We start from the raw sequence: 24,927 nt of genomic DNA, 5'->3' as shown, positions 1-24,927 counted from the left end.
TAAGAATCTTCAGGATGCGACTCAAAATTTTGATATCAATATAATATTTTCAGGCATGACTAGTGATAAAATAACTAAAAGTTCAATTCCGTGGCCATTTACCCCGTTTGAAGGTACATCAAATTAAACTATGATTATCTTTCACAATTTTATGAAAGTTAATTTTAGAATCAATAAACCTTACGTCACTTGCTTTCACGACAGCAACATTAGTATTTTTATTGATATAGATACAAAAAAAAATCGGGTTTCTCCGTTTTAGATTTTCGTTATTTACATCATGAGTCTCTTTTAGTGCTCTAAGATTAAAATTAGACATATTTTCACCATATTATTTATACCGTTATATATTCATAAATTAAGTTTGGGATAGAGGAAGAATTCTTCTATTTTCGATGATTTGTTAAGTTATTGTCGACTCGACAACAAGTAGTGGGTATATTTGTTATGGATCCGATTCGACGCTCGGCGTGATCTCTCGCGTTGATTCATCGTTTATAATTTGTTCTCAGATGGACGTCCGGGATATATACCATAACTATTAACTGGTATGTTTACATTATCATCCATCACTGTATTCTGATCAAACACAATTTCAGTCTCGTTAGGGTACTATGTAAGTATATCACTATATTGTTTTACAGGTGGTTTACGTGTGTGACCCAATATGCTTCTGGTGTGGGAAGGATTTGCATTATTTATACTTTTATTAGGCTTTGAGATTGCATCAACTTTTACGATCTTTTCAGTGATGTCTTAGTTGTTTTCAATGATAAAATAAGGAGATTTATCTATTTCTTTCTGTTTATCTAACGTTTCTTGAGACGCAAGCGACGCCAAAAACATAAGTTTTTTAGATTTTTCGGTAACATGATTGAAAATTGGCTCTATCACCAGAGTCTTTGCATTAGATGTCGTATTTATAATTTCATGTTTGTCGGTCTGGTATTGTTCCTGTGCGAATACCGGTTCAACGATTTTACTTTCACTGTCGATTACGATGTTGTTTGCCATGATAGGGCTGTCACTCGCAGCGGAATAATTTCGCTCACTCAACAGTTCGACAGCTGACACCATTTTTGTTGTATTTTGTGCAGGAGACCTACAGGGACGGATTTTGATTTCATCACTGGGATTACTTGTGTTTGTGCTTGGCTTCAGTATCCGAGACGACGCACCAAAAGTTACTCTGGAAGGATTATAAAAACGTTCTTCTTCATCCATTTTTACTACCATTTTGTTGAGGATGTCGTGGGTAAGAATACAATTATTCACAACTGAAAGTTCTTTTCTTGGTTTCTTTTTGGACGAAATACCAGTTCCTTTTTCTGTACATGATAGGTTTGAATTGATTTCTGGATTTGCAGCTATACTTTCATTATTAGTTCGCACGGTCAGCGGAGGTACTTCAATTGTCAGCCAACATTGATTTGAGCAAGGAACTTCTGTTATATCTGGTTGATTGATCTTCCTGTTTATCTCCATCGCATCACCGCAACTTTCTTGTGTTAAATTCGATGTGTAACATTTCGATAGCGACATTAAATGATCAGGATTGACTAAACGAATATTTGTTGAGCTCCGGGAAGCGATTGTTGAAGGAACTCGCGTCGCAGTGTCGCTAACGGCGCCGTGGTCTGGAACATTCGAGTTCAGTTGGTCGCAGTCCTTCAAGTACACTGTACCGTTGAACAGTTTGGATTCAATCGCCTTCATTACATCAACAGTGATCGGCCTGCAAGCATTGAGCAGTACCCTGTTACGCGGCGAACTTAAGAATGCATCCGTTAATCTTTTCAACTTCTTGTTAAAGTCCGGATTCTTGCAAAGCTGTGTAGGATCATACGAACGATTTCGGGGTTTATGAAATAAGTAACTAGACATCTTCACTTTCATACTATCGTTTGTTCTAGTTTCGCTTTGTGCACCAGATTTACTTTCTAAGAACAAAGTGTTGTTCATTGTATTACTGATGTCAGAATTATTTTGATTCGTAATTTTATTAACATCAGTTTGTATTTCCGTAATGTTCAGTTGTTTTAAACTGTCTTTTAAGTTACGACCCTGCGGCTTGTTTTTTGACATTTTCATTGCATCTTCTTTCAAATCAAAGAGACATTTCGATTCAAAAGTTGGTGTACTATTTCCATGTTCACAACTTAACTGACTCTGTACAGTCAAATCATTTTTAGTCTGAATAACGTGAGCTGCAATAGTAAATAATTATTAACTGAAAGACTGCCGTTATATTATTTAATACGCTGAGGACTGAATTGAAATTATGAAAAAAAAAACTTTTCAAAATCTTAATATCATAATTATCTGATAAATCTGTTATACTGCGTGATATATAAATGTTAGAATCGCAGAAATGCAACTCATTTGTAAACTAAAACCAAATATTTTTCATTTACTAGAAGTGTAAATTAAAACTCACCTGTATTTACATGATCATTTTCAATAGACTGGACTTTGTTATCAGCAAATTCTATTACGTTATCAAAAATATTCAAATGCAATTGTTCTTCCATTTCAGACTTTAATATTATATTTGTCTTTTGCAAGACTTTTTCTTGTATATCTTCTGCATTAGACACATTGTTGGTGTCATCTCGATGACATTTAGTTTCTTCTACAATCATTGGTTCATCTTCACATACTTTTGTAGATGTTAGATCTTTACTATCATGGGTATCATGCACGTTGCCGTAAACACAAACAATTTTCGGAACTATTTCATTTGAATTTTCGATTGTTACGCGAAGGTAATCAAGAGTAGGGGTAATGTTTATATTTTTATCAGTCTTCACCACATCTTCACCAAAATCAGTATTGCATGTTTCATTTTCGATCAATTGTTCTGTTTTCCCAGTGTATAAATGTAATGGTGTTTTGATAGTATGTAATGGGTCAGCCAGATCTTCAAAATCTCTAGGTTCGGATTTTATTTCAATAATCATTCCATTGGTTTCACTGTTCTCTTCGCTTCTTCTCCCGTGCTCCCTTGTTTCGTTGTCCAAATCTTGGTCCACATCTATCGTTTCTATGAAAGGTTCAATGACTTCTAAGTCTGGTTGAGATTCTGGAAGAGTTAATTACCATGTCAGATGATATTGCAACTTATAATTTAATGTAGTCATTAATGTTAGTAGTCATTAGTGTTTAAACTAATGTTTTTAAGTATTATTGTTTACTAGAGTGTGGACTGTTACACTACCGTGCAGCCTTAATGACCATTGCTGCACACATCCTGAGAGTTGGAAACTAATTCGCCTGTCCTAATTTTTTGTTTAAGCGAAATTTAAAATCCCATTCCCATTAGACAAAAATATTTGATGCTACTAAACGTGGATATTTAACTACGCTAGTTGACTAGTCCATACGGTTCAAAAACTCGAAGACAAATTTCCAACTTATTATGTTACTCAATTTCACCTTTATTGTAAAAACAAAAGAAGCCTTTTGATGAGTAATTATTGTCAGAGCAATATTGCCGCACTGGCGGGGTGTTCATATGCGTTTATATTTCGATCAGAGCACGTGATCTTTTTGAAGTCTCCCAACTCAGCTAGGCCGGCGACACTATCGCGTTTACTGCGTTTTCGTATAACTTTAGAGTTCCGAAAGCAATCCGAAGTTCTTGGGATCGTTACGATATTTTTTAAAGTATTCTATATACGTTTACGGACATCAATTTTTGTGAAATAAAAATGATTCAAGTTATTACATAATACATACATAAAGTCGAACTAGATGATACGGATTTTTATACCCAGCCTTAGGTAAATTATCCGATATCTACCTCCTCTATTCATAAATAAATTGTGTAAAATTTTAATTTTAATTATCTGCTTTAATGTTCTTGAATCTTGTAACCGGATCTCGTACTTTAAATTACATTTTGTGGTTTTTACTGCTCTCTCTCTCTCTCTCTCTCTCTCTCGTCGTCACTATAGTTACTGTTATTACGTAAACATTTAAGTGTAAGAAAATCAATAAACTCACCATTGTCTACAGAAGCTTCCGCGTTGTTCATCCATTTCTCCTTTTCCTGTGAATTAAATTTAAACTGATGAGATCTGCATTATTTTTTACGAATACTTTTCAGGGTGTCCCACAAAGAGCATAATATCAAGTCTAAAACTGAAAACAGTGTTCTATTAGGATAATCGATTCCACCATTTAAAAAAAAGGTCAGTAGTAATTAAAATAGTTTCATATTAAATAATATTTGAACACAACGAACTAACTATTCTTCTGATGATCCTAGAATTATGTTTTACGTCAGGTGCCGTTCGTTATATGAGTCGTAGTAAAAATAAGGGCGGCCTTATATCAAGAGGTGTAATTTTTAAAACATAATTGATAACATCTAATTAATAAATAAAAATTGTAAGAATCCCAGAAATTCTAATATCTTGTTTTCGGAAGGCAGAATTAATACGAAAAAAAAAAGTGTAAACGCGATAATTCGGCCAGCCTATAGTAGGTTCTTTGAACTCAAACATTTGAACCATGCGTGTGATGTCAGCCGATGGAAATATGTACTATAAAAATACACACATTAAGACACCGCCACGCCAAACAGCTTATTTTGTCTTTTCAATAAGGATGATGTTTAGTAACATTCACACGCCGAGTTTAAAATTTCTTTTGAGGTTTTAAACCATATGCACCTAGTGATACGGTTGCATTTTTTTTGACGTACTCATTGTTTGAAATGAGTTGAACGAATTCATTATTAGCCGGATCCACACCGGACGATCCAAAGCGCTTCGATCGCGGGCGGCATGGAGCGCGCTCCACGGAGCGTGAAGTGTAGACGTGCCGCGTGCGATCCATTAGCCGGATCCACACCGGACGATCCAAAATGGATCGGCGATCCCGCGATCCGCGTTCCAAAATCGTGATGCGTGGAGCGTGGATCGTTCTAGGTCGATCCAACAGCAATCTTTTGCGGTCCTGACTGGCTGCTCCAACACGCTCCTGCCGATCCATACTGAATCAGTTGAATTTTGTCTGGCTATAGAGTCACACGTGCAACGACGGCGACGAATAGCCGTTACAGCAGCAAGCTACATTTTACTTGTATATTTACGGCAAAAATTACGAAAACGAAAAAGACAGTATTGGGTATAACAAATAGATCGTTTAGCGATCATGGAGCGCGCTCCGTGGAGCGCGCTCCATGCCGCGCGCGATCGGTGCGCTTTGGATCGTCCGAAGTGGATCCGGCTATTTGTTGTCGGTTTTTTGGTCACGCACAAAGGGGCCTCAGTCGCTTGACGCGCGCGGTCTGGACGATTTAGAATCGCGTGATCCGCCGTTATAGATAATTCGCAATGTATCCGTTTAATTTCCCTATACCTATAGGGAGAATAAATGTTTGATTTGCAGTCATTCGTGCAAAATTAGCTTCAGCTCCATCATCAATTAACTCTTTGTAAAGTCGAGTCCCATATTCCAGCCGGTTTTTAAAAATTGTTTTAACCCAATACTGTCTATTTCGTTTTCGTAATTTTTGCCGTAAATATACAAGTAAAATGTAGCTTGCTGCTGCAACGGCTATTCGTCGCCGTCGTTGCACGTGTGAGTGACTCCATAGTCAGACAACATTCAACTGATTCAGTATGGATCGGCAGGAGCGCGTTGGAGCAGCCAGTCAGGATCGCAAAAGATTGCTGTTGGATCGACCTAGAACGATCCACGCTCCACGCATCACGATCTTGGATCGCGGATCGTCCGGTGTGGATCCGGCTAATGTCTATCTCTTTCTGATGCATTTAATTGCAGAACGGCTAAACAGTATTTTCATTGTGTAAAAATTCAAGGCTGTCATCGAATACTTGAAATAATTAATAAATTATTTTTTGTGTCAAATTACAACTTTGATTTTTTTAAACATTTTTAATGTGATCTACATTGTTGATACCACAGCCAGGTTTTTGCTTGATTATCCCATAGTGGCACACGCTGTACACACACCAGTCAATATAGACGTTTCACTAAATAAAACGTACTATTTTAGATTACTTAGATCTACTTTTTACTGTTGGTAGGACCTCTTGTGAGTTCGCGCGGGTAGGTACCACCACCCTACCTATTTCTGCCGTGAAGCAGTAATGCGTTTCGGTTTGAAGGGTGGGACAGCCGTTGTGACTATACTGAGACCTTAGAACTTATATCTCAAGGTGGGTGGAGCATTTACGTTGTAGAATCTGTCTACCAGGTGGGCTGTGAGCTCGTCCACCCATCTAAGCAATAAAAAAAAAACAAAATGTGTGCAGTTCACACGTGGTAGAAGTGAAACCTTCCAAAATTAAAATACAATTATCCTAAACGTCTTAAGTATATGTAAAATTTTGTCATTAGTAAATAATTGTAAGGTAGCGCCCTCTGTGAATTGATATTTTAATTTCACGTATAATCCTAAATTAAAATTCACTACAAGAGCTTTCATACACACGTTAGTATTAAAAAATCTCACAGATGGCGCTGTATTAAATAGTATGTATATTTCTGTCTCATTCTTTGCTGGCTTCATCCTACACATTTTTGTATTTGTGTCTCTTACCTGTCGTTTTTTCCGTTGCATCCGGTTTGAAATCACAACGATTCTAAAGAAGTTTTCACTTCAAAAAAACTTGATATATGACTTAACTATATAAAAATGGTATCGGTAGATAACATGGTGAATAAATAACATAAATGAAATGGAATTTCATTGCTCCGAATTGCGGTGCACCTTCAAACGTGACAAGTATACAAGTACACAAGTATACAGCATACAGAAGTCGTCTTCAACATCATGAGACTTACGGAGTCTTCAGCAGTCAGCGACTTGGCTGTGCTCCTGGCATTGCTGATGTCCATGAGCAACGTTGACTACTTACCATCAGATGAGCCGTACGTTCGCCCGCCTCCAAAGTCAATAAAAATAAGTCAATCGAATGAAATGAAAGATAAACATTCTGATTTATACTACAGAATGATCGCAGACGGAAAGAAGAAACAAAATCAAAATCATTCAAGTCATAAAGTACTAAGATTTCGGACTTACGAAGTCTTCAGACATTATTACAAGTCTTTTCTCGATCAGTTCAAGCCATTCCGGAAACGCACTGGTTATTATTGACGGGTATCTGGAATAGAACATTCCAATGATTCGCTCTTTATGTTGAGATAAACGAACCGCTATCATCTCGAACAGCCACTGCCGCTGGTGAGCATCGGCAATGCCAAACGACACTTTAGGAGTGACGTCGTTTAGGGTCAAAATGGACGAGGTAGCTATAGATGATGATAACTAATACATAATAATATGGTATTCGTGCTGTTTTCGGCAGGACAGAACTGTTTTTAAGATGCGTTTTTTTTTGTTTATTTATTTATTTATACTGTTTTTCAATTAAATTTAAATTATACTGAATTTTTATATTTGAATCTAAAAATATAATATAAATGTATAATGATGAAGTTCACAAATAACCGTTTGGAAAAAAAATTTGTGACCATTAACTTTGGACCAACCTTTAGCATAAAACACGACCTGTTTTACCAATAGAGTAAACTAGCTTTTTATTTAGTCTTTGTTTGATCCTTGTCCTTATTTTTTCATACAAAAATAATAATCACTATACGAGGTGGGATCAAAAAGTAGTGAGAACGACATACTCCTTGGTAAGAAAAAAAAATACTGAAAGGCGTAGCTCAGATACATGTTTGTAATATTAATAAAGAAAGAAAAAACTTCAGAGGTGTCAAGGGACACCCGGATGGAACGAAGTTCCTTTCGATTAATTAGTGAAGGAATTGTAATTTTTTTTTAAGTTATAATAATAAGTTACGGCATTATGAAGAAAAAAAAAACAATACTATGAACTAAATTACTATTGTTGAAACGCTATCTCGAGAAACTGTACTCATTACGCGGACCAATCGGATACGAGCAATGTCACGCGATAAGCGCCTACACGTTGATTGGTCAGAATGACGGATCTAAAAAGTGTCGTGACAACTTTTCGTAAGAATTTTTTTCGTCTAGCCCCCTTTCACAACGCGCGATAAGGAACTTCGTTCCAATAAAAAAGCAAAAAAATTTAACATATACATACACACACTGAAACATTTATATATATATACATATATGTATGTACTCTGTCTGTCTATTCTTTCATACACGTCATAGATGCGCGGGACTTTGTAAACACAACAGAGTGTATATATATATATATACTCTCTCGACTTCGTAAACACAACAGCGTATAGGTTAGAACACGCACGGCTTGCTAAATACATACGTTCTGATATTGTAATATTAAAATATGATTTGTATTTGAATTTATTAAAATTATGACGCGTACACTTGCTAAACACACAAAATGTGAAGATTATAATGCGTATGACTTGGTTAGCACAATAATAAAGAGAGGTTATAGTGCGTACTTGCTAAAAATACAAAAGCATTTATTATTATCTTTATATAATCTCTACTTACCTAACTTCTGCATTATTACGTATTTCTTCTGGATGGATTTTTGCACTGCAATTATCTCGTGATCTAAAATTAACCAATCAAAAAATATTGATTAAAATGACATCATATTTTACTCCAAAAAATATACCTTAGAAAGATAAAAAAAAATCATACTTACACATCTGAATGACGATTTAAAGCATTTAAAGCGTTTAAAGCCTGAAATTGTTTTTTCCTATCGTAACATTCTTTATTTCTTTGTTTAGCAGTTTTAGGTATTTTTTTAATTTTTTGTTTCTTTAATTTCTGCGCTTCATAATATTTTCTTCTTCTTTCTGCATCAGTTTTAGGTTTTTTGGCTGGTAATTGATCAGTCTCACTACATTCATCTGATCTCTCTGCAGTTATGTTTTGTACCATTGTATTTTGTAATTTCTTTTTCTCACGATATTCTCTACATTTTTGTGCATTTGTCTTTTTCCTTTTCCTTGATGTTATAGTTTGTACCTCAGTAGTCGATGCTTTAGTTGATTCGCTATTAAAATAAAAAAGCAAAAATATTGTACATATACATACACACACCGAAACATTTATATATATACATATATATATGTACTTTGTCTGTCGATTCTTTCATACACGTCATAGATGCGCGGGACTTTGTAAACACAACAGAGTGTATATATATACAGGGTGTCCCAAAACTCAACGATAACCTGGTACCGGGCGAGAGGCCAAGGTATACCAGTTATGAAAAAATAAGAAAAAAAATTCAATGTCACTTAGTCAAGCGATGATAGACATTTTTCGAAAAAGTTAAAAATTTGACACCCTTGGTCGCATTTTTAGGTACTGTGATCGCAATTTTCACAATTTTACAGTGATTTTTTTAATAATGTTATCTCAAATAATAGTGCTATTAATCGTAACCACAAATGAAAGTAATAATCATTGTTGACTAAGTAAAATAAATTAAATTTTGACGACGTTATGGTTTATAAAATTTATGTCAGTCAACTTTGACACTCTACGTTGGAAAAAAATGTACTACCACTACCTATGGCAAGTTTTTTTAAAAGATGGCCCATTTAGTGTAGATTTCAAAATAGTACAACACTTGCCACTTTTCTTGCCAATAAAACTGCTATTTTGAAGGAATAACATCGTGTAATAAAAACCAAACCCTGGTGATAAGACCTATTGGGAGTCCGCACGGCTAGGTCCCACCACCCCGCCTATTTCCACCGTGAAACAGTAATGCGTTTCGGTTCGAAGGGTGGGGTAGCCGTTGTAACTATACTGAGACCTTAGAACTTGTATCTCGAGGTGGGTGGCGCATTTACGTTGTAGATGTCTATGGGCTCCAGTAACCACTTAACACCAGGTGGGCTGTGAGCTCGTCCATCCATCTAAGCAATAAAAAAAAATGCCATCAAAGAGAAAAGGAGAGGGAAACTTCAAAGGGGCGTGCTGTTTCATCACGACAACGCACCCGAGTACATGTCGGCAGTTGTGATGGCTGCCATTCAGCAAGCTGGCTTCGAATTGGTTGATCAACCCCCTTATTCACCAGATCTGGCGCCTAGCAATTTTTATCTGTTCCCCAAATTGAAAGAAGGGACTTAAGGGGAAACAGGTACGAAGACAATAACGTGGTGATGGATGCCGTGGAGAACTTTTTGCAGGACCAAGACAAAACTTTTTTTTTGAAAGGGATTGAAGCCTTGGAAAAGCGCTGTCTCGCTGTGTAGAGAGACTCGGAGACTATGTAGAAAAATAAATTATTAAGTTATCAATAGTCATCATATTCTATCTCATTCTCACTACTTTTTGATCCCCCCTAGTACTAATACACAATGAATAGTATGGTGTCTTGCCAGGATGCGAGTTACTGAACTTGAAACCTAAGTTTACGAGAAGAAACTTTACAATGTTTTGATTTTATTTAGCGTAATTAAAACTACTACTTTTGCAGTTTAATCTCGCGTTTTACTGTCAAATCATTACATTTTTCCGCATTTTCGAATAAGTACATTACTCTTGAAACTGGTAACCTAGGGGGTTATGCTAGCGCAACCGGGGTAAGTGAGCTCACGGGGCTCAAACTGGAAGTGTTGCTAACACTGGCCCTAGCAAGAGCAGTGCTTCGCAGAATCTACCACCGGATCGGCAATACGACGCACTGAGAAGATTCGGCGAGAAACTCAGTGGGCTGTGCCTGTGGGTTAATTTACTCACTGAACCCTTTCGATGAGAACGGAGACTGGTGTTCGAGATAGATAAAAGCGGATCGCGGATCGCGGATCGTGGATCGCGATAGTGGATCGGAAGGATCTGAAATGACGTGTTTAGGGCGACTGCGACTGTTTACCATTCGGTCCGCAGGATCGGGCAGGTATGTGCGTTACGTGTAGTGGTAATCTTCTCTTGTCCTCGATGTACGAGTTAAAATATGCGACCGTCGCTTTTGAACCTGTGCCGCCAAAAGAATGCCGCGGCATATATACTGCGGTTATGAAATAGCAACAAAAGAGAACCGTTGACGGTATTTGTTTAAACAGGACCTACTTCTGAACGCGGCGCGCGTAAAGCTCTCAAAGGTGCCGTATAACGATGAAAAGGCAGAGTTGTTGGCCGATGCACTACACGAGCAGTGCACCACCAATTCTCAAATTGTGCAATATTGTGAACCCGGAACAGACCGAGTTAGTCATCAGGGAGGTCGAGCGCAGAGCTTCCCAGCCAGCCCAGCCCCCTAAAACGGGGGGTAACGCGTCCGCGGGTTCCTTCCTTTATTACGAAATAAAAGAAGGAATCGCGAACTTACAACCACGGGAAGCGCCCGGATACGACGAAATCCATAACTACGGTTAAAAATTTTACCCGCCCAACTAATAATTATGTTGGTCTCCATTTTAAACGTTACGGCATACACAAAGCTGAAAAACCTAAAAAAGAGCCCGCAAGTTACCGCCCGATCTCCGCCTCTTTTCAATGATAAGCAAGTTATACAAGCGACTATTGTGCAAACGGGGGACTTCATCACCTCGAAAGGCATCCTGATCGACGAACAGTTCAGCTTCCGCGTGGAGCACTCTTCCATTCAGTAAAGCTAAATATACGTAAACCCTTTCCCACGGAAGCTCTCTTCTCCGATATCGCGAAAGCGTTCAACAAAGTCTGGCACAACGGTTTAATTTACAAACTGCATAACATGGACGTCAAAGTTATCGGTGTCAGGAACTGGAAGGAGAAAGCCCTGAACAGAGCATTCTGGAGAGACATACTGGACCAGGCTAAGGCCCATCCTGGGCTGTAAGGCCTGAGATGATGATAGCATGGACGTGTCAGATAATCTTGTGCTCATCATACGAGACTTTCACGACAAATCTCAGTCGGAGTTCCGCAAGGCTCTACTCTCTACTTTCTGACCCGCTACTTTTTAGCCTATTTATTAACGAAATACGCCGGTCGCCGGCGACCCGCTTAGCCTTTTTCGCGAATAATACGGCTATCTACTACTCTAGTAGGAAGATGTCGTTCATGCATAGTAAGCTCCAGATCACGGCCACCAACGATCGGACAGTGGTTCCGGCAGTGGCGCACCGACATCAACCCCACGAAAAGCACAGCCATGTTCTTCAAAAGGGTTCACCCGAGAGGGCGAGTCCGAGAGAACTAATGCTACTATCTCGTCACGAGATAAGTGCGGTAACTCCATACCCACTATTAAAATCTTTGGCCAGCCTATGCCGTGGGCTTTGAAGGCTAAACAGCTAAGCGTCACCCTCGACAGAGGGTTGATATTCGGGCACACACATTTTTTTTACACACACAATTCACATTAAATCAGTGCGCTACCGAGCCGCGTTTCTGCTTGGTCGACTCTACCCTATGATCTGCAAGTGAAGTACATTGTCCCTTCGTTACATGGTGACCGTCTGCAAAAACTTGCATACGTTCCGTCATGAATCATGACCTATGCTAGTGTTAACTCTCTCTATGGACCAGTCCTACATACCTCGCGCGCTCCCTAGGCGCGGGGATCTCGTAGGAGGATCGACCCCAGACCGAAAGCCACTGGCTGCTTTGTGATGTTCGTATAGTGCCGCACTCCGCCACTGTCCGCGGGCAGTTCGGAGCCGCGGGTGATGGGCAGTTCGTTAATTAGGGATGTCGCCACTAGCGTTTAAAATTTATAATTCTTTTTTGGTGTCCGGTTGCTTATTAAACAAATAAGTTACGTACGTACATTTGTTTAAGTTTAACTTGATGGTCGTTTACGTTTAGACCGGGGGGTAGGCAGCAATGTATGACAAATCATTTTGGTTTAAAGCTCCGTTATTGTGATGGAAAAACCCAACGGTGGGTATTCTTTCTGCAGCTTAATGACAAACATAACTTGAGACCAGTGGAAATGTAAACTTACTTCTGGGCCACAGCTCTCTGTAATTTGGTTGGTCTTTGTATAGACTCGGCCGACGAAGGAGAGTTCTCGCGGGAGGCGTACCAGTACTCATATAGCGATTCCCTGGTCACCTCCTTCAGCTGATAACAAAGCTTCTGCAGTAGCATCGGTGAGCACTGATGACCCCTGTAAAGGAACGATTCATTTAAGGCAATACAATATACTGGTGTAATTTACTGGTATACTCTTGTGTGACCCCACAGTCAGACACCGCCATACATTTTGGTATTATAAAATCAAGAAATATTTATAAAATTAGGAATGCACTGGTAGTAGGGTCTAATGTAACCCTGCACGAATAGATAACATTATCCTGCTTATTTTTCCACGAAGCAGGAACACACGTTCCGGTTTGAAGGATGAACAGTCAATCTGCTATAGAATAAAACTGAGACTTCGAACTAATGTCTCAAGATGAGTGGCTATTGACATACCACATCGATAACGACTCTGTCCCCCTTCCGTTGAAGGAGCTCATTAGTGTTAGGACCAGGCTTCGTAGGCGTTTTAACAGAAGGCCGCCCTTAAGCTTACCTCGAGTTGTAGAGGGCGGTGGCCGCATTCTTCAGCTTGTTGAGTACTACAGTTTTTATGTGGTACCTGTTAATCTTATACCTTTAAACGAAAAAGATTTATTGGTAAAATTGCTTTAATATCATTTGACTATGTACGAGAAGTGTGGTTGAAAGACCAGAATCAGTGAAATCATTTGCCGCCTCTGATGAATAGCGATATACTAGAGTCTATTAACTAGACTGTCATATATAACTCTATATATCCGATACTGATTTAAAAAAATACTATATGAACTAAATCAAGAGGTTTTTTCACATGACCAATTTAATAACAGTTTTGTGCTATCTGTTTAACAGTTTGTTATGTAATGTTATAAGTTGGGATCAAGAGATTGTTCGCTACCTAAAGAACAATAAAAGATAAATAACAGATCACATCAATACAAAGGTTATATATAAATAGTTATTTCTGATTTCTGTTTTAAATTCTAGAGTTCACCATATATGCATTGAGTAAGTCTACTTATATGTCAACCAGGATAAAATGACCTATATATTATTCTTTTAAACAAATACTGACCACGGGAATCTGTTAGTTTCAAAATGAGTATTCATATTTCCCCTGAGTTCTTCACTTGATTTCATTTCTTCTAACAGTTGGTTCTCCAAAACCAATAAATGATTCTTTTGATCTTTAGAGCTTTCCAATGCAGGGTTGTGTAGAATATCTAGTTAAAATTGAACAATTTAGGTATATTATATCTGAGTAAGTTCAACATTGAGATTTAGTTTATTTATTGAAACATATTCACATACAGTCTTGCACAATGAAAAGTATTTCTGGTCCCCATTTATGATTTCTGTCTTTCTCTGTGTAATCTGTATCTTATATATTCTATAATTTTTTAAATCAATCAAAAATCAAATCAAAAAGTTTCATTGAACTATTAAAAAAAAAACGTGTGGCACTCAGGAACTCCCTCGGTAAAGCTGCAATAGCTTATATGCTCTACCTCGTCCAATTTTGGATTGGGAGAAATGTAAATTGCTACCATGACTATGTGTAAGCCATTTCTAAGTTTGCATAAGCACGCACAAATATCTCCAACAAATAAGCGCCTAACATTAACATCGCTAACGTGTGCAATATTTATTTTAATATTAGGATTCATAATATTATTAACATTATTATTAAGCTATTGCACAGCTTTTATAGCGGGCTTTGAGCGCGGCGACCAAATCAAGAAATTCCGTAACGAAAACAAACCGCAACACCCGCCACTCCTCCTATATGTAGCCCGCGTTCAACACATTCACACGTTGCGCTTGTGTAGTGTTTGTGAATAAGCGCGCGGCGTGACGTCGCACAACATGCGCATCATGAAAAGTGCCCATCTCTCTCTCGCGCGGTCTAGCTTATGAGTGTGAAGGGGACAGTTAATGTTTATAGATATAGCGTGGTCTTATTTTATTATTGTTTTAATATTAAATTATTATTATTGTCTAATTATAATTGCATAAGTTGATAAAAAAATGCTATGCAATAGCTTTACTGCGGTAGTCCCCGAGTGCCACACGTTTTTATTTTGGTAAATAGCTACCCCACCTTTTGGAACAGTATCTCGATTGAATTGAGCAATACAATTGAAATCAGGTATTTCAATCGGATCATCATGCGCCGCTCCTAATAATTCTTCGTCTTCTTGTTCTTCATCGTTTTCTCGGCACAACTGTGTACAAATTTGTAAAGTTTTCTCTATGTCCAAATTTGATTCAAATTCTTTCTTACGTTCTAATATCGTATCTTTGTTGTCCTCGTATATTTGAATGAACTTATTTTCAGCGATAATATCATTTTCTTCACTTTGAAATGGAACATGCAACAGAACCATCTCACGCCTATAATCGTTGTAATTTTCAGCCATATCGTAGTTCTTATATCTTATTATTCTTGCAGTATCTCTTTTACTGTAAGTCCCCTTTTTATTTATGTAATATTTTGCAACAAATTGTGCTAACGTAACATCGCGGAGCTCTTCAGGTCTTTTCTCGTACTTATCGAACCAATTCTCTTTCCCAACGTTCGTACAGTCATCGTCTAAAGCTTCAAGTTCCTTCATAGATTTTCTAATTCTTGCGCGTTCAGTAGGCAATACCGTTGGAATGTAGACTGTCGCCACCGATGACTTAGCCACAGGTTCTCTTAATAAATACCAAGCAGCTTCTTGTGCCGACATTTCAACAGACTGAAGTATGTCAATACTCATTTTGTTCGTAATATCGACAATGTCGAATTCTGGATTCTCGTCCATTATGTCAATTATTTGTCTTTGCAAATTACTAATCCCTCTATTATGCTTATTGGCATATTCAACAACATTTGTTGCACAAGCATATTCATCTAGTATAATCTGAAAGTCCATGTTCGATTTAAAATGATGTAATACGAACGGATTGAAAGTGTTGTGCCATTTTTCTGCTGGTGTTCTTTTATAGAATAATTTTGGTCTATTGATACCAGCACGAATAATATTGTAGTAATGATCATCAGAAATAATATAATTATGCGAGTAAAATTCATCAAAATTCGTGTAGTCAAAATATTCGAGATTATTTCTTATAAATTTAAATCGATTCTTATATTCTTTGAAAAGTGCTTCTGAGTAATCGGGATCAGTGTCTTTCATAGGTATCAAATAAATAGTTTTTTTTGTTGGCATAAATGGTGCACCAAATCTACATTCTTGCTTTTTATTGGGATTCATTTTTTTATAACACGTGGATGTGTGTTTGTGTGTTACTAGTTTTATATTTCCAGACGCCTCTGACGCTGACACAGAAACCAATTCGTCAATTAATTTAATTACTTCAGGATCATTGCTTAATAAATCTTCAGGAACATTTTCCAACCAAAGAAGAATATGTGCATGTGGGCTACCAAGATGTTGAAATTCTATTCTTTTGAAATAATGTACTACTCTATGTTTTCCGAATGGACTTCTTTTCTTTGATTGCAAAACTTTTAATAGACAATTTACCTTTTTATTAAAATAAATAGCACAAGTTACGGCATCTTCATTCACAAGTTGAGCTTTATACATATAACTCATTTCTGCTAAAAACTTATCTGAAATTTCCGCCCCCTCGTTTTTCAATTTGTACAATAATTTCAACAAATTTTCCCAGCCGGTTTCATTGGCGCTTAGACCCATAAAAGCAGTTGGTGGGCCTAATTGCCTGATCATTGCAAAAAGATCTTTTTTGCGATCTGACCAAAACCAAGCGGAATTTGGTATGCAGCGAAGGAATGCGAGATTTGTTTCTAAACAATTATTTATATATTCTTCGGATTCAATGGTCTCTTTCGTAATTGAAGTACCTTGTCCGACATGCTTAAACGCAACGTTGACACATCCACTAACTCGCAACCTCATGATTTTAGCAGCGATGTATAAGAGGTGTTGTGGGTCAGTAGCGCGCCTATCAGTACGCCGGAGTTCGCTGGTAGCTTGCATGAATGGAGTAACAGTAACACCATCTCTGTATGTTCGAAATTGACCGCCATAGATTGTCGGAAAAGATAATTCTTCCGCATGTTCATCCATTGAAATACCGTTATATTCACCGGGTGCTAGACTCAAAAAATAATCATCATTCCACAAAAGAGTTTGTTGCTGCGCAACTAAATTGTCTTCAATTGGCACGTGTTCACTTATTTCGTCCATATTCAATTGCGAAGTACATCCATTGTCGGTAAAAAAGGATTCATCGATTTTAATGTCATGATAAATATAAAGAGGCGTAGATACTAAATACGACAACCACTCTTCAATATGACTATTATTCACAAGCCCGTGGACATGACAAGTTTTGTGAATCAACTTCTTTTTCAAATGCACATAAAAGCAATGGTCGTCTTGAATGTTTCTTGGCAATTGTTTCACCATTGTATCGACTTCGATAGGAACATTAATTATCTGGGCGTAAATACCGTACTGATCATTAACGTGTCTCAGCCTACGAATTTGCATGAACGGTATTCTCGGTGAAATCAATCGTTGCTCGATAAGGTTTAACGTTGGTAAATGTGATGGAATTTTCGGATATGCAAAACCATTGTAGGTTGACATGAGAGGAATTTTTTCTTTTTCCAAAGATGTATAACACGTATAGCAGACTTGAACAATTTCACCAGGTGTGTAATTCTAAAAAATCAAATTCGTATTATCTAGATATAGAGAGAAAAATATAAAGTTAATGATTAAAAAAAAACTAAATAATTAAGATTACCTGCAGGATTGTTTTCAAAATACTCTCATGTTTACTGGTCGACATTTTCAAGTCTCTTTTCCACCATAGTCTGTCGCAAATAATGCAAGAATGACCAAATGAATTACCGGTAAAGTCTTTATAAAAATCAATATGACTTGTGCTGTGTTTACGATAATTTGTGTAAACTGGAGTAGTACCATCAACAATAAAATCCATAATATTTTCACCAATTCGATCTTCTCTATCAATCTCAATTTCATTTTCATGATTGTTATGGTTGTCTTCGGTAGCATCTTCATCATAATTATCACGCAATAGTTGAATATTGGCATCAACATGGGCTTCATTTTGGGTAGCGTCTTTTATTGGCTTCAATAAATCTGATACTTCATAAAAAGGTGTGAAATGTTGTTCACGAAGATGAAGATGAATCCAGTTTTGTGTATCATTCGCTTTAAAATGCCAAAAGATAGTGTCTTCATTCTTTGTAGTTATGTTGTAAAAACAATAATGTACACAAACATTTTGATTGTACATTTTTGAAAATAAGTACAAACAATCCAAATCTCCGTAATCATTAGTGCTTGATAGAATCTTATATGCTTCTTGCGGATTGTGGCAGGAGTTTAAATAGGGTGAATCGCGTAACTGATTTCTCAATTCACAACTCTCAATTTGAAGTTGCAAAACACTTATGAGCGAGTGGAATAGGCAATCGCCATCGCCAGGAATTCCTGTGTTCCTATGTAGAATAACTTCGGGAGTAATGCATTCATTACACTGTTCATAGATATGAAGTTGTTGGCTGTGAAATTGATTTTCCTGTATCGTTACGTTTTCTGTATTTTCAACAGCCCTACATTGCACGACATTCTCTTCATTACTGCACAATTTTCGTTTTTTCCTGTGAAAAAAATGAGGAAATCGTAAAGTTAAATAATATTGAGGCATATACTACAATTTGTTTTTAAATATTATTAAATCAAATTACATATCCACGTAGGATTTTTCTGCTTTACGTTGACGAAATTCCCTTTGACGTTCAGCATTTGATTTTGGTGGTCTTTCTTTTTTTTTTCGTTCTTTTTTTATTTTATTTTCATTTTTCTTCAAATCTTTCTGACGGTGATAATATGCCCTTTGACGTTCACGATTTCTTTTTCTTTTTAGCTCTTTAAGTTTTTCTTCTCTATAAAACGAAAATAGCTAGGTATAAATAATTAGGTATAACTAGTGTAATTACACACTAAAAAAAATATTAATTAAAAAAATTTGAAAAAAAAGTACGATATTAGGAGTTTGATTAACCAATATCACGCAATGTACATTTCTACACATATAATATCATATAAACTTTCTCTGCGCGGCATTAATGTGTATTACCTATATACAAAAAAAAGTACCTCTAAAAGTACATCGAGTCTAGTCCAAAATTTTTAACGCAAAATTCGTTTTTATTTTTATTCGGTAAAAAAATCGTCCCAGTTCATTGACAAATAAACATATTTCGCTGGCGTCCGTAATAATATCGTTCTTTTCTAGAATCGGTTAAGACCTAAGTCCTTCTAGATCTAGGCCGTTCCAAAATCTAGTCCTGTTAACATTTAAGGACGTCAACACTGAACAACTAGCACTAGAAGGGCCTACTGGAAGAGATTTCAACATGAAATAAGTAGAGCCCTTGTATTCTGTTTCTTAATTGTCGTCGTGTTTCTTCTAACAGCTGTGTGTACAAAATATACACGCGAGCATAAGTTTGGAATCACTTACTTGAAATTGGTTCCGCGCGATCTTGCTTACTGAATACATTTTTAATTATTGTAAAAAATCACATAATTTTAAAGGTTCAACTGTCAACTTTAAATTGATACCAAATTCATTCAAATAAAGCCAGTAGTTAAGGAGCTATTCCGGATTAAGTGAAGGAGGTAGGAAAACAAGGAAATATGGAACAATATTGAATGAATAAATCAACAAAAATTAGTAAATAAAATTTTTATTTAGCCTTAAAATTAAATATCAGTACTTTGTGTTTCCTTCCCTTGCCCTAATAACTCCTCGAAGACGATTCTTCATAGACCTGATCAGCTTTTGAATTGATTCTTGTGGGATACCTTCCCACTTCTCAATCAACGCCGATTTCAGCTCATTCAGGCATGAAGGAGCAGAAGTTCTGGAACGAACCCTTCTCTTCAGTTCATCCCACACGTGCTCAATAGAATTCAAGTCAGGGTTGAGCGCAGGCCAGTCCAATGTGGCGATATCGACTTCTTCGAGGTATTCAGTTGTTACACGGGCAGTGTGACAACGAGCGTTATCGTGCATAAGGAGGATGTCATCACCGGTATATCCCGCATAGGAAACGACATGTTCCAGCAGAATATTGGAAATGTACCGGTCCGAAGTTATACCGCCTCCTCGTCCCCCGCCAGGCACGAAAACAAGCTCGGTTTAACCGTCGAAAGAAATGCCGGCCCACACCATACAAGAGCCGTCCCCATAAGCCACTGTTTCAGCGAAACAGCACTGCGCAAATTACTCCCCAGGCCGCCTATAGACCCAACTTCTTCGGTCGCTACCGTGCAAACACATCCTGTTCTCGTCGGAGAACAGGATTTGCCTCCATTGCTCAACCTCTCAATTAAGATGGGTACGAGCAAATTGAAGGCGTGCTTGTAGGTGAGCTACCGTGAGTTTCGGGCCTGTGACAGGCCTTTTTGGAGTCAGATTCGCTTGCTTGAGTCGTCGACGAACTGTCCACTTGCTGGCTGCTACCCTACGAAAATCTCGGAGCTCCTGTTGAACGTCGACACCAGGTTAATGCCGATTTCGGAGAGAGGTTGACACGATAAAACGGTCATTCCTCTCCGATGTGCACCGGCGCCGTCCAGATCTTGGTCTCGGGATAAAGCTAGCAGTCTCCTGAAAGCGCTTGCAAGCTTTTGAAACACAGGACTGGCTTATTTGGAGCCGACGAGCGACAACCCGCTGGCTGAGCCCTTCTTGCAATAGGGCTACGATTTGTGCTACTTCTGTAGGTGTTGTCTCAATTGTCGTACAAGGTAAAGGGTCAAAAGTAGCGGAGATATGTACCGGTCAACGTGTGGTAGTCGACTGACAAAGAAAATCCGATAACAGGTGCTTTTATAGGGGTCAATAGGCCGCAACTCGCGACGAATCAAACAATTGAAATACGTCTTTTTCTTTATTCCTTCACGTAATCCAAGATAACTTCTCAAATACTGACTTGATTTTAATGAATTTGGTATCAGTTTAAAGTTAAGAGTTCAACCTTTAAAATGATCTCATTTTTATGATCATCAAAAAAATATTTAGTATACAAGATCTCGCGGAACCAATTTCAAGTAAGTGATTCCAAACTTTTGCTCGCGAGTGTATATTTAATAAATAAATAGAAACCATAAAGCCGACGGTATTACTTGGATCGGAGACAAGAGTACTTGCCAACAATATACGCGACTGTTCTGATCTTTGCATAATTAAGTATATTAAATGGAAATTAACATGTAAAAATAAGGCACACATTATTTTTAGGTCACATTGGCGTACCCTATATGCATTAATACGTGCGCGAATAATTGAAATACATTTTAGCTTAAATAATATGTCATGCTCTTTTACCACCTAAGATTTTAGAGATATTTTTCATCTATGATTTGACTTTAACAAAACACTTGAGTCTTAAAATTATCAGATCATATAACAACCAAATAACGTTACCATGCTCGGTATTGATTCAGAACTGAGTGAAAGTTGCTCGGATTTGGTCTAATGTCAGAATTGAACCATAGGGCTTTTTCTAATTCCGATATTTAAGTGATTTTAAGAATAATATTCATTAATATACTTACGTAGGATTGTATTTAATAAACTAATATACATCATCAAATGTCGTAATACCTCGTTAGTCGGCGACGGACATGTCCAGATGATCGAAAAAAAAAATTTTTTTTCCTAACACTGCTGATAGCCTTGAGATGTTATTTCAGCTTCAAGGCTTATTATATGTGAAGTACATGATTTTGACGCAGGGACGCGTCATGAGCAGGATGGCCGTGTCGGCACGTGTTTTTATAAACCATTAGTTCATGACTAATAAAGATGGAACGACAAACAACAGGTGCAAGCATTCATCGAAAACAACACGTGCAAGATAAGAATCGTAAACAACATCGTCCCACCACGATACTTTGCTATAAAAACGCTCCGTTGTTGTCTCTCGAGCTCCCATCATGACCTATGCAAGTGTAGTGTTCGCTCACGCGGCCCGCACTCACTTAAAATCCTTCCAAATTATTCAATCCCGTTTTTGCAGGATAGCCGTCGGAGCCCCGTGGTTCGTCAGGAACGTCGACCTCCATGACGACCTGGACTTAGAGTCCATCAGTAAGTATCTTCAGTCGGCGTCGATGCGCCACTTCGATAAAGCGGCACGACACGAGAACCCTCTCATCGTGGCCGCCGGTAACTACATTCCCGATCCTGCGGACAGAACGGAAAGCAGTCGACGTCGCCCAAAACACGTCATCTCGGATCCTCCCGATCCACTAACGGTGCTTTTAGGTACTTCAAGCACCGGTCACCGTTCTCGTCGAACCCATCGCTTGCGACGAAGGGCTTGACGAGTAAATTAACTCTCAGACACAGCCCACTGAGTTTCTCGTCGGATCTTCTCAGTGGGTCGCGTTTCCGATCCGGTAGTAGATTCTGCGAAGCGCGGCTCTTGCTAGGGTTCGTGTTAGCAACGTCATCAGGTTTGAGCCCCGTAAGCTCACCTACAAACGTTAGGATTACGCTGAAATAGCCCCTAAGGCTATCAGCTTAGGTAGGAAAAAAAAAACAAAAAAAAAACTCTCGAGCTCAGAAGCGAGCGAGTCGCCGTGTCGGACGGAGCGCTCCTGCGTAATATACGCTCTGAGTTCATTTCTGGTTTTATTGACTTACGAAGACCGCCCGTTTACCATGTCGCTACCCGAAAGTGGAAATACTCCAACATATATATATATTCATACCATAGATTGGAATAGGGAATAGGGAGTAGGGGTAGATTAGGGGCAAACCTGGGATGTCACAATGCTTTTGTGAGATTTAAATCTGTTGAATTGAAAAGAACTTTTATTTGGTGTTTAAGAATATTAAATGGTTTAATTTAGTCATCAGAGTTTTGTAACTGATTAAAGATATTGAAAAGTTACTTACCTTTAGGTAAATAGGTCCCCATATGTGACCCGGTTCACCCTAAAAGCTAAGGTGGATTAGGTCAAGCTAATTTTTTAAGTTTTTGTATGTATTTTTCAATGAACTATGTATAATAATGCATCATATATGAAAATGTAAGCCTCCGCAACCATTTTAATCTAAATTTTATTGGTATTGCTCTAAGAAAAACTGCTAAAAATTCATGTTTGAATTGGAAAGCATCCCGATTCCCCCAAATCTACTGTGCATATTATTGAGAATTGAAATTATATGTATGTGTGTTTGTGTGTATAAAAGAGGGCTACTTTTAAGATCGCTCATTTTAATATAAAAAAATTTGGTTCTTTTTATAGCAGTAATAAGCATAAATTAAAAAAAAATTAACTGCATTTGTTATCTATATATTAATACGTGAACCAAACACTTTGTACCCCTTTTTACGAAAATCGCGCGGACGGAGGAGTATGAAATTTCCCACACTTAAAGAGAACATAGAGAAGGAGTGCAGAATGCTAATTTTTTTTTTAAAATTAAGCATTAATAATACCTACATTTAATCATTAAAAAAATATTACACGCCTACCATATATTTGACACACACACACTTAAATACTCTTTGTTTATTGTCAAACTTATGTTATTGCTATAGTCAAATGTAGAATAGGTTATTATTGTTTATTGTTATTTATCTATAGTGTAGTCTTGGTGAAATCTGTGATTATAGAAATATAATAGTCTTAGATAATAGAATCATAATAGTGTACAAACTTTTATTTTTAATTAACTATTGTCGAATATCGACTACCAGGGAACCACTAGTAATAATAAAATGTATGTATATAGAGTACTCACTCATTTTCTTTCATTATTTTTTCATCACTTTCTTCAATAATAAATGCACTTTGTTTATTCATATTTATAGACACCAATTTTACACGTACAGCTATTCACCAGCAACCAAGGGGCAAAGCAACGCGAATCGCGATCAAATTTCATTTGCGACTGCTTGTCCTAAATGTATTAAGTGTATAATCTATGTCCAGTGTCTCTCCGCTTACAGTAATATTGGTGTCTACTTGTCTAATAATAGGTGTGGTAAATTTTATACATTTTGTTTTTTTGTTATTTAATAACAGATTATTATCAGCAGTAAGCGAAGTGTCAGTCAGTCAATTTTTTTTTTTTTTAGATTTTATGACCTGGTAACTGAGACCTTTAAGTCATGTCTTATTTTAATTTATATTCATATTTGTATGAAAAATGATAATATGGAGTGAAATGAAATTAAGATGATTAATTTGATACATTAATCAACTGGGATGAAATTAAATGAAATGAAGTTGGATGAAATATAATCTCAATAAAATGGTGGTCATTTACTAAGATTTTTTCAGTGGACTTTTTGGAGGATCCCGAGAAGTTACGTCCAGCGGCTTTGTTTCATTTTCCCACGTTTGTGCACTTTTACAGATATTAAACAGTTAATAAACCACCATTATTACACATTCAATCCCGAAGAAACACTAAATAGACCATGGAGTTAATAAGCTACAAACTTATTAACTCCATGAAATAGACAAAATAAAACAAATCACACAACTTCACTCCTCGCGTTCCCGCCAAAAAGTCCAGTCAGTCAAATTAAAATCAGTGTTGTCAGTATAAAGAAAAATAATTAGATGAAATTCATTTAACGATCATTTTTTTAAATAACCGATAATTGATTTATTTCTTAATGTTTTTTTTACGATACACATACACATAATTTTTTATGTTTTTGTTATAGTTGTACATATTTAAATAACAATACTAGTTAAGTTTTTTTTTATTGCTTAGATGGGTAGACGATCTCACAGCCACCCTGGTGTTAAGTGGTTACTGGAGCCCACAGACATCTACAACGTAAATGCGCCACCCACCTTGAGATATAAGTTATATATATTCTAAGTTCTCAAGTATAGTAACAAGTTAAAGTC

The 24,927-nt window shown here is 37.2% G+C and overlaps 1 protein-coding gene across 2 annotated transcripts; it reads right to left on the bottom strand.

The window, feature by feature from the left end:
- Window positions 1-134: 134 nt before the first annotated feature.
- Window positions 135-24,145, bottom strand: LOC134198697 (uncharacterized). Of its 2 annotated transcripts, none has more exons than XM_062674331.1 (13): window positions 23,804-24,145; window positions 18,723-18,920; window positions 17,750-18,635; window positions 15,066-17,664; window positions 14,040-14,187; window positions 13,479-13,559; window positions 12,906-13,070; window positions 8,655-9,011; window positions 8,498-8,560; window positions 7,061-7,142; window positions 4,006-4,051; window positions 2,438-3,082; window positions 135-2,207 (listed from the first exon to the last, which is right to left on the bottom strand). In XM_062674331.1, the coding sequence occupies exons 1-13, from the start codon at window positions 23,863-23,865 to the stop codon at window positions 757-759; spliced, it is 6,783 nt and encodes a 2,260-aa protein (XP_062530315.1). In that variant the 5' UTR covers window positions 23,866-24,145; the 3' UTR covers window positions 135-756. The 2 variants fall into 2 exon arrangements, with proteins under 2 accessions (XP_062530315.1, XP_062530316.1); XM_062674332.1 differs by lacking the exon at window positions 23,804-24,145 and adding an exon at window positions 22,030-22,345.
- Window positions 24,146-24,927: the final 782 nt, after the last annotated feature.

This window comes from Bombyx mori, chromosome 20 (assembly GCF_030269925.1).
Source record: "Bombyx mori chromosome 20, ASM3026992v2".
Classification (NCBI taxonomy): domain Eukaryota; kingdom Metazoa; phylum Arthropoda; class Insecta; order Lepidoptera; family Bombycidae; genus Bombyx; species Bombyx mori.
This window is presented reverse-complemented; position numbering and strand designations above follow the sequence as displayed.

What these genes read in the sequence shown, in the direction of transcription:
- LOC134198697 (XM_062674331.1), bottom strand. Translation starts at nt 23,865, where the DNA reads ATGAATAAACAAAGTGCATTTATTATTGAAGAAAGTGATGAAAAAATA. An exon ending in GAAACTAACAGATTCCCGTG is followed by an intron (nt 13,560 to 14,039) that starts GTCAGTATTTGT and finishes TTTCGTTTAAAG; the next exon opens with GTATAAGATTAACAGGTACC. An exon ending in TAATAATGTCTGAAGACTTC is followed by an intron (nt 4,052 to 7,060) that starts GTAAGTCCGAAA and finishes TTTAATTCACAG; the next exon opens with GAAAAGGAGAAATGGATGAA.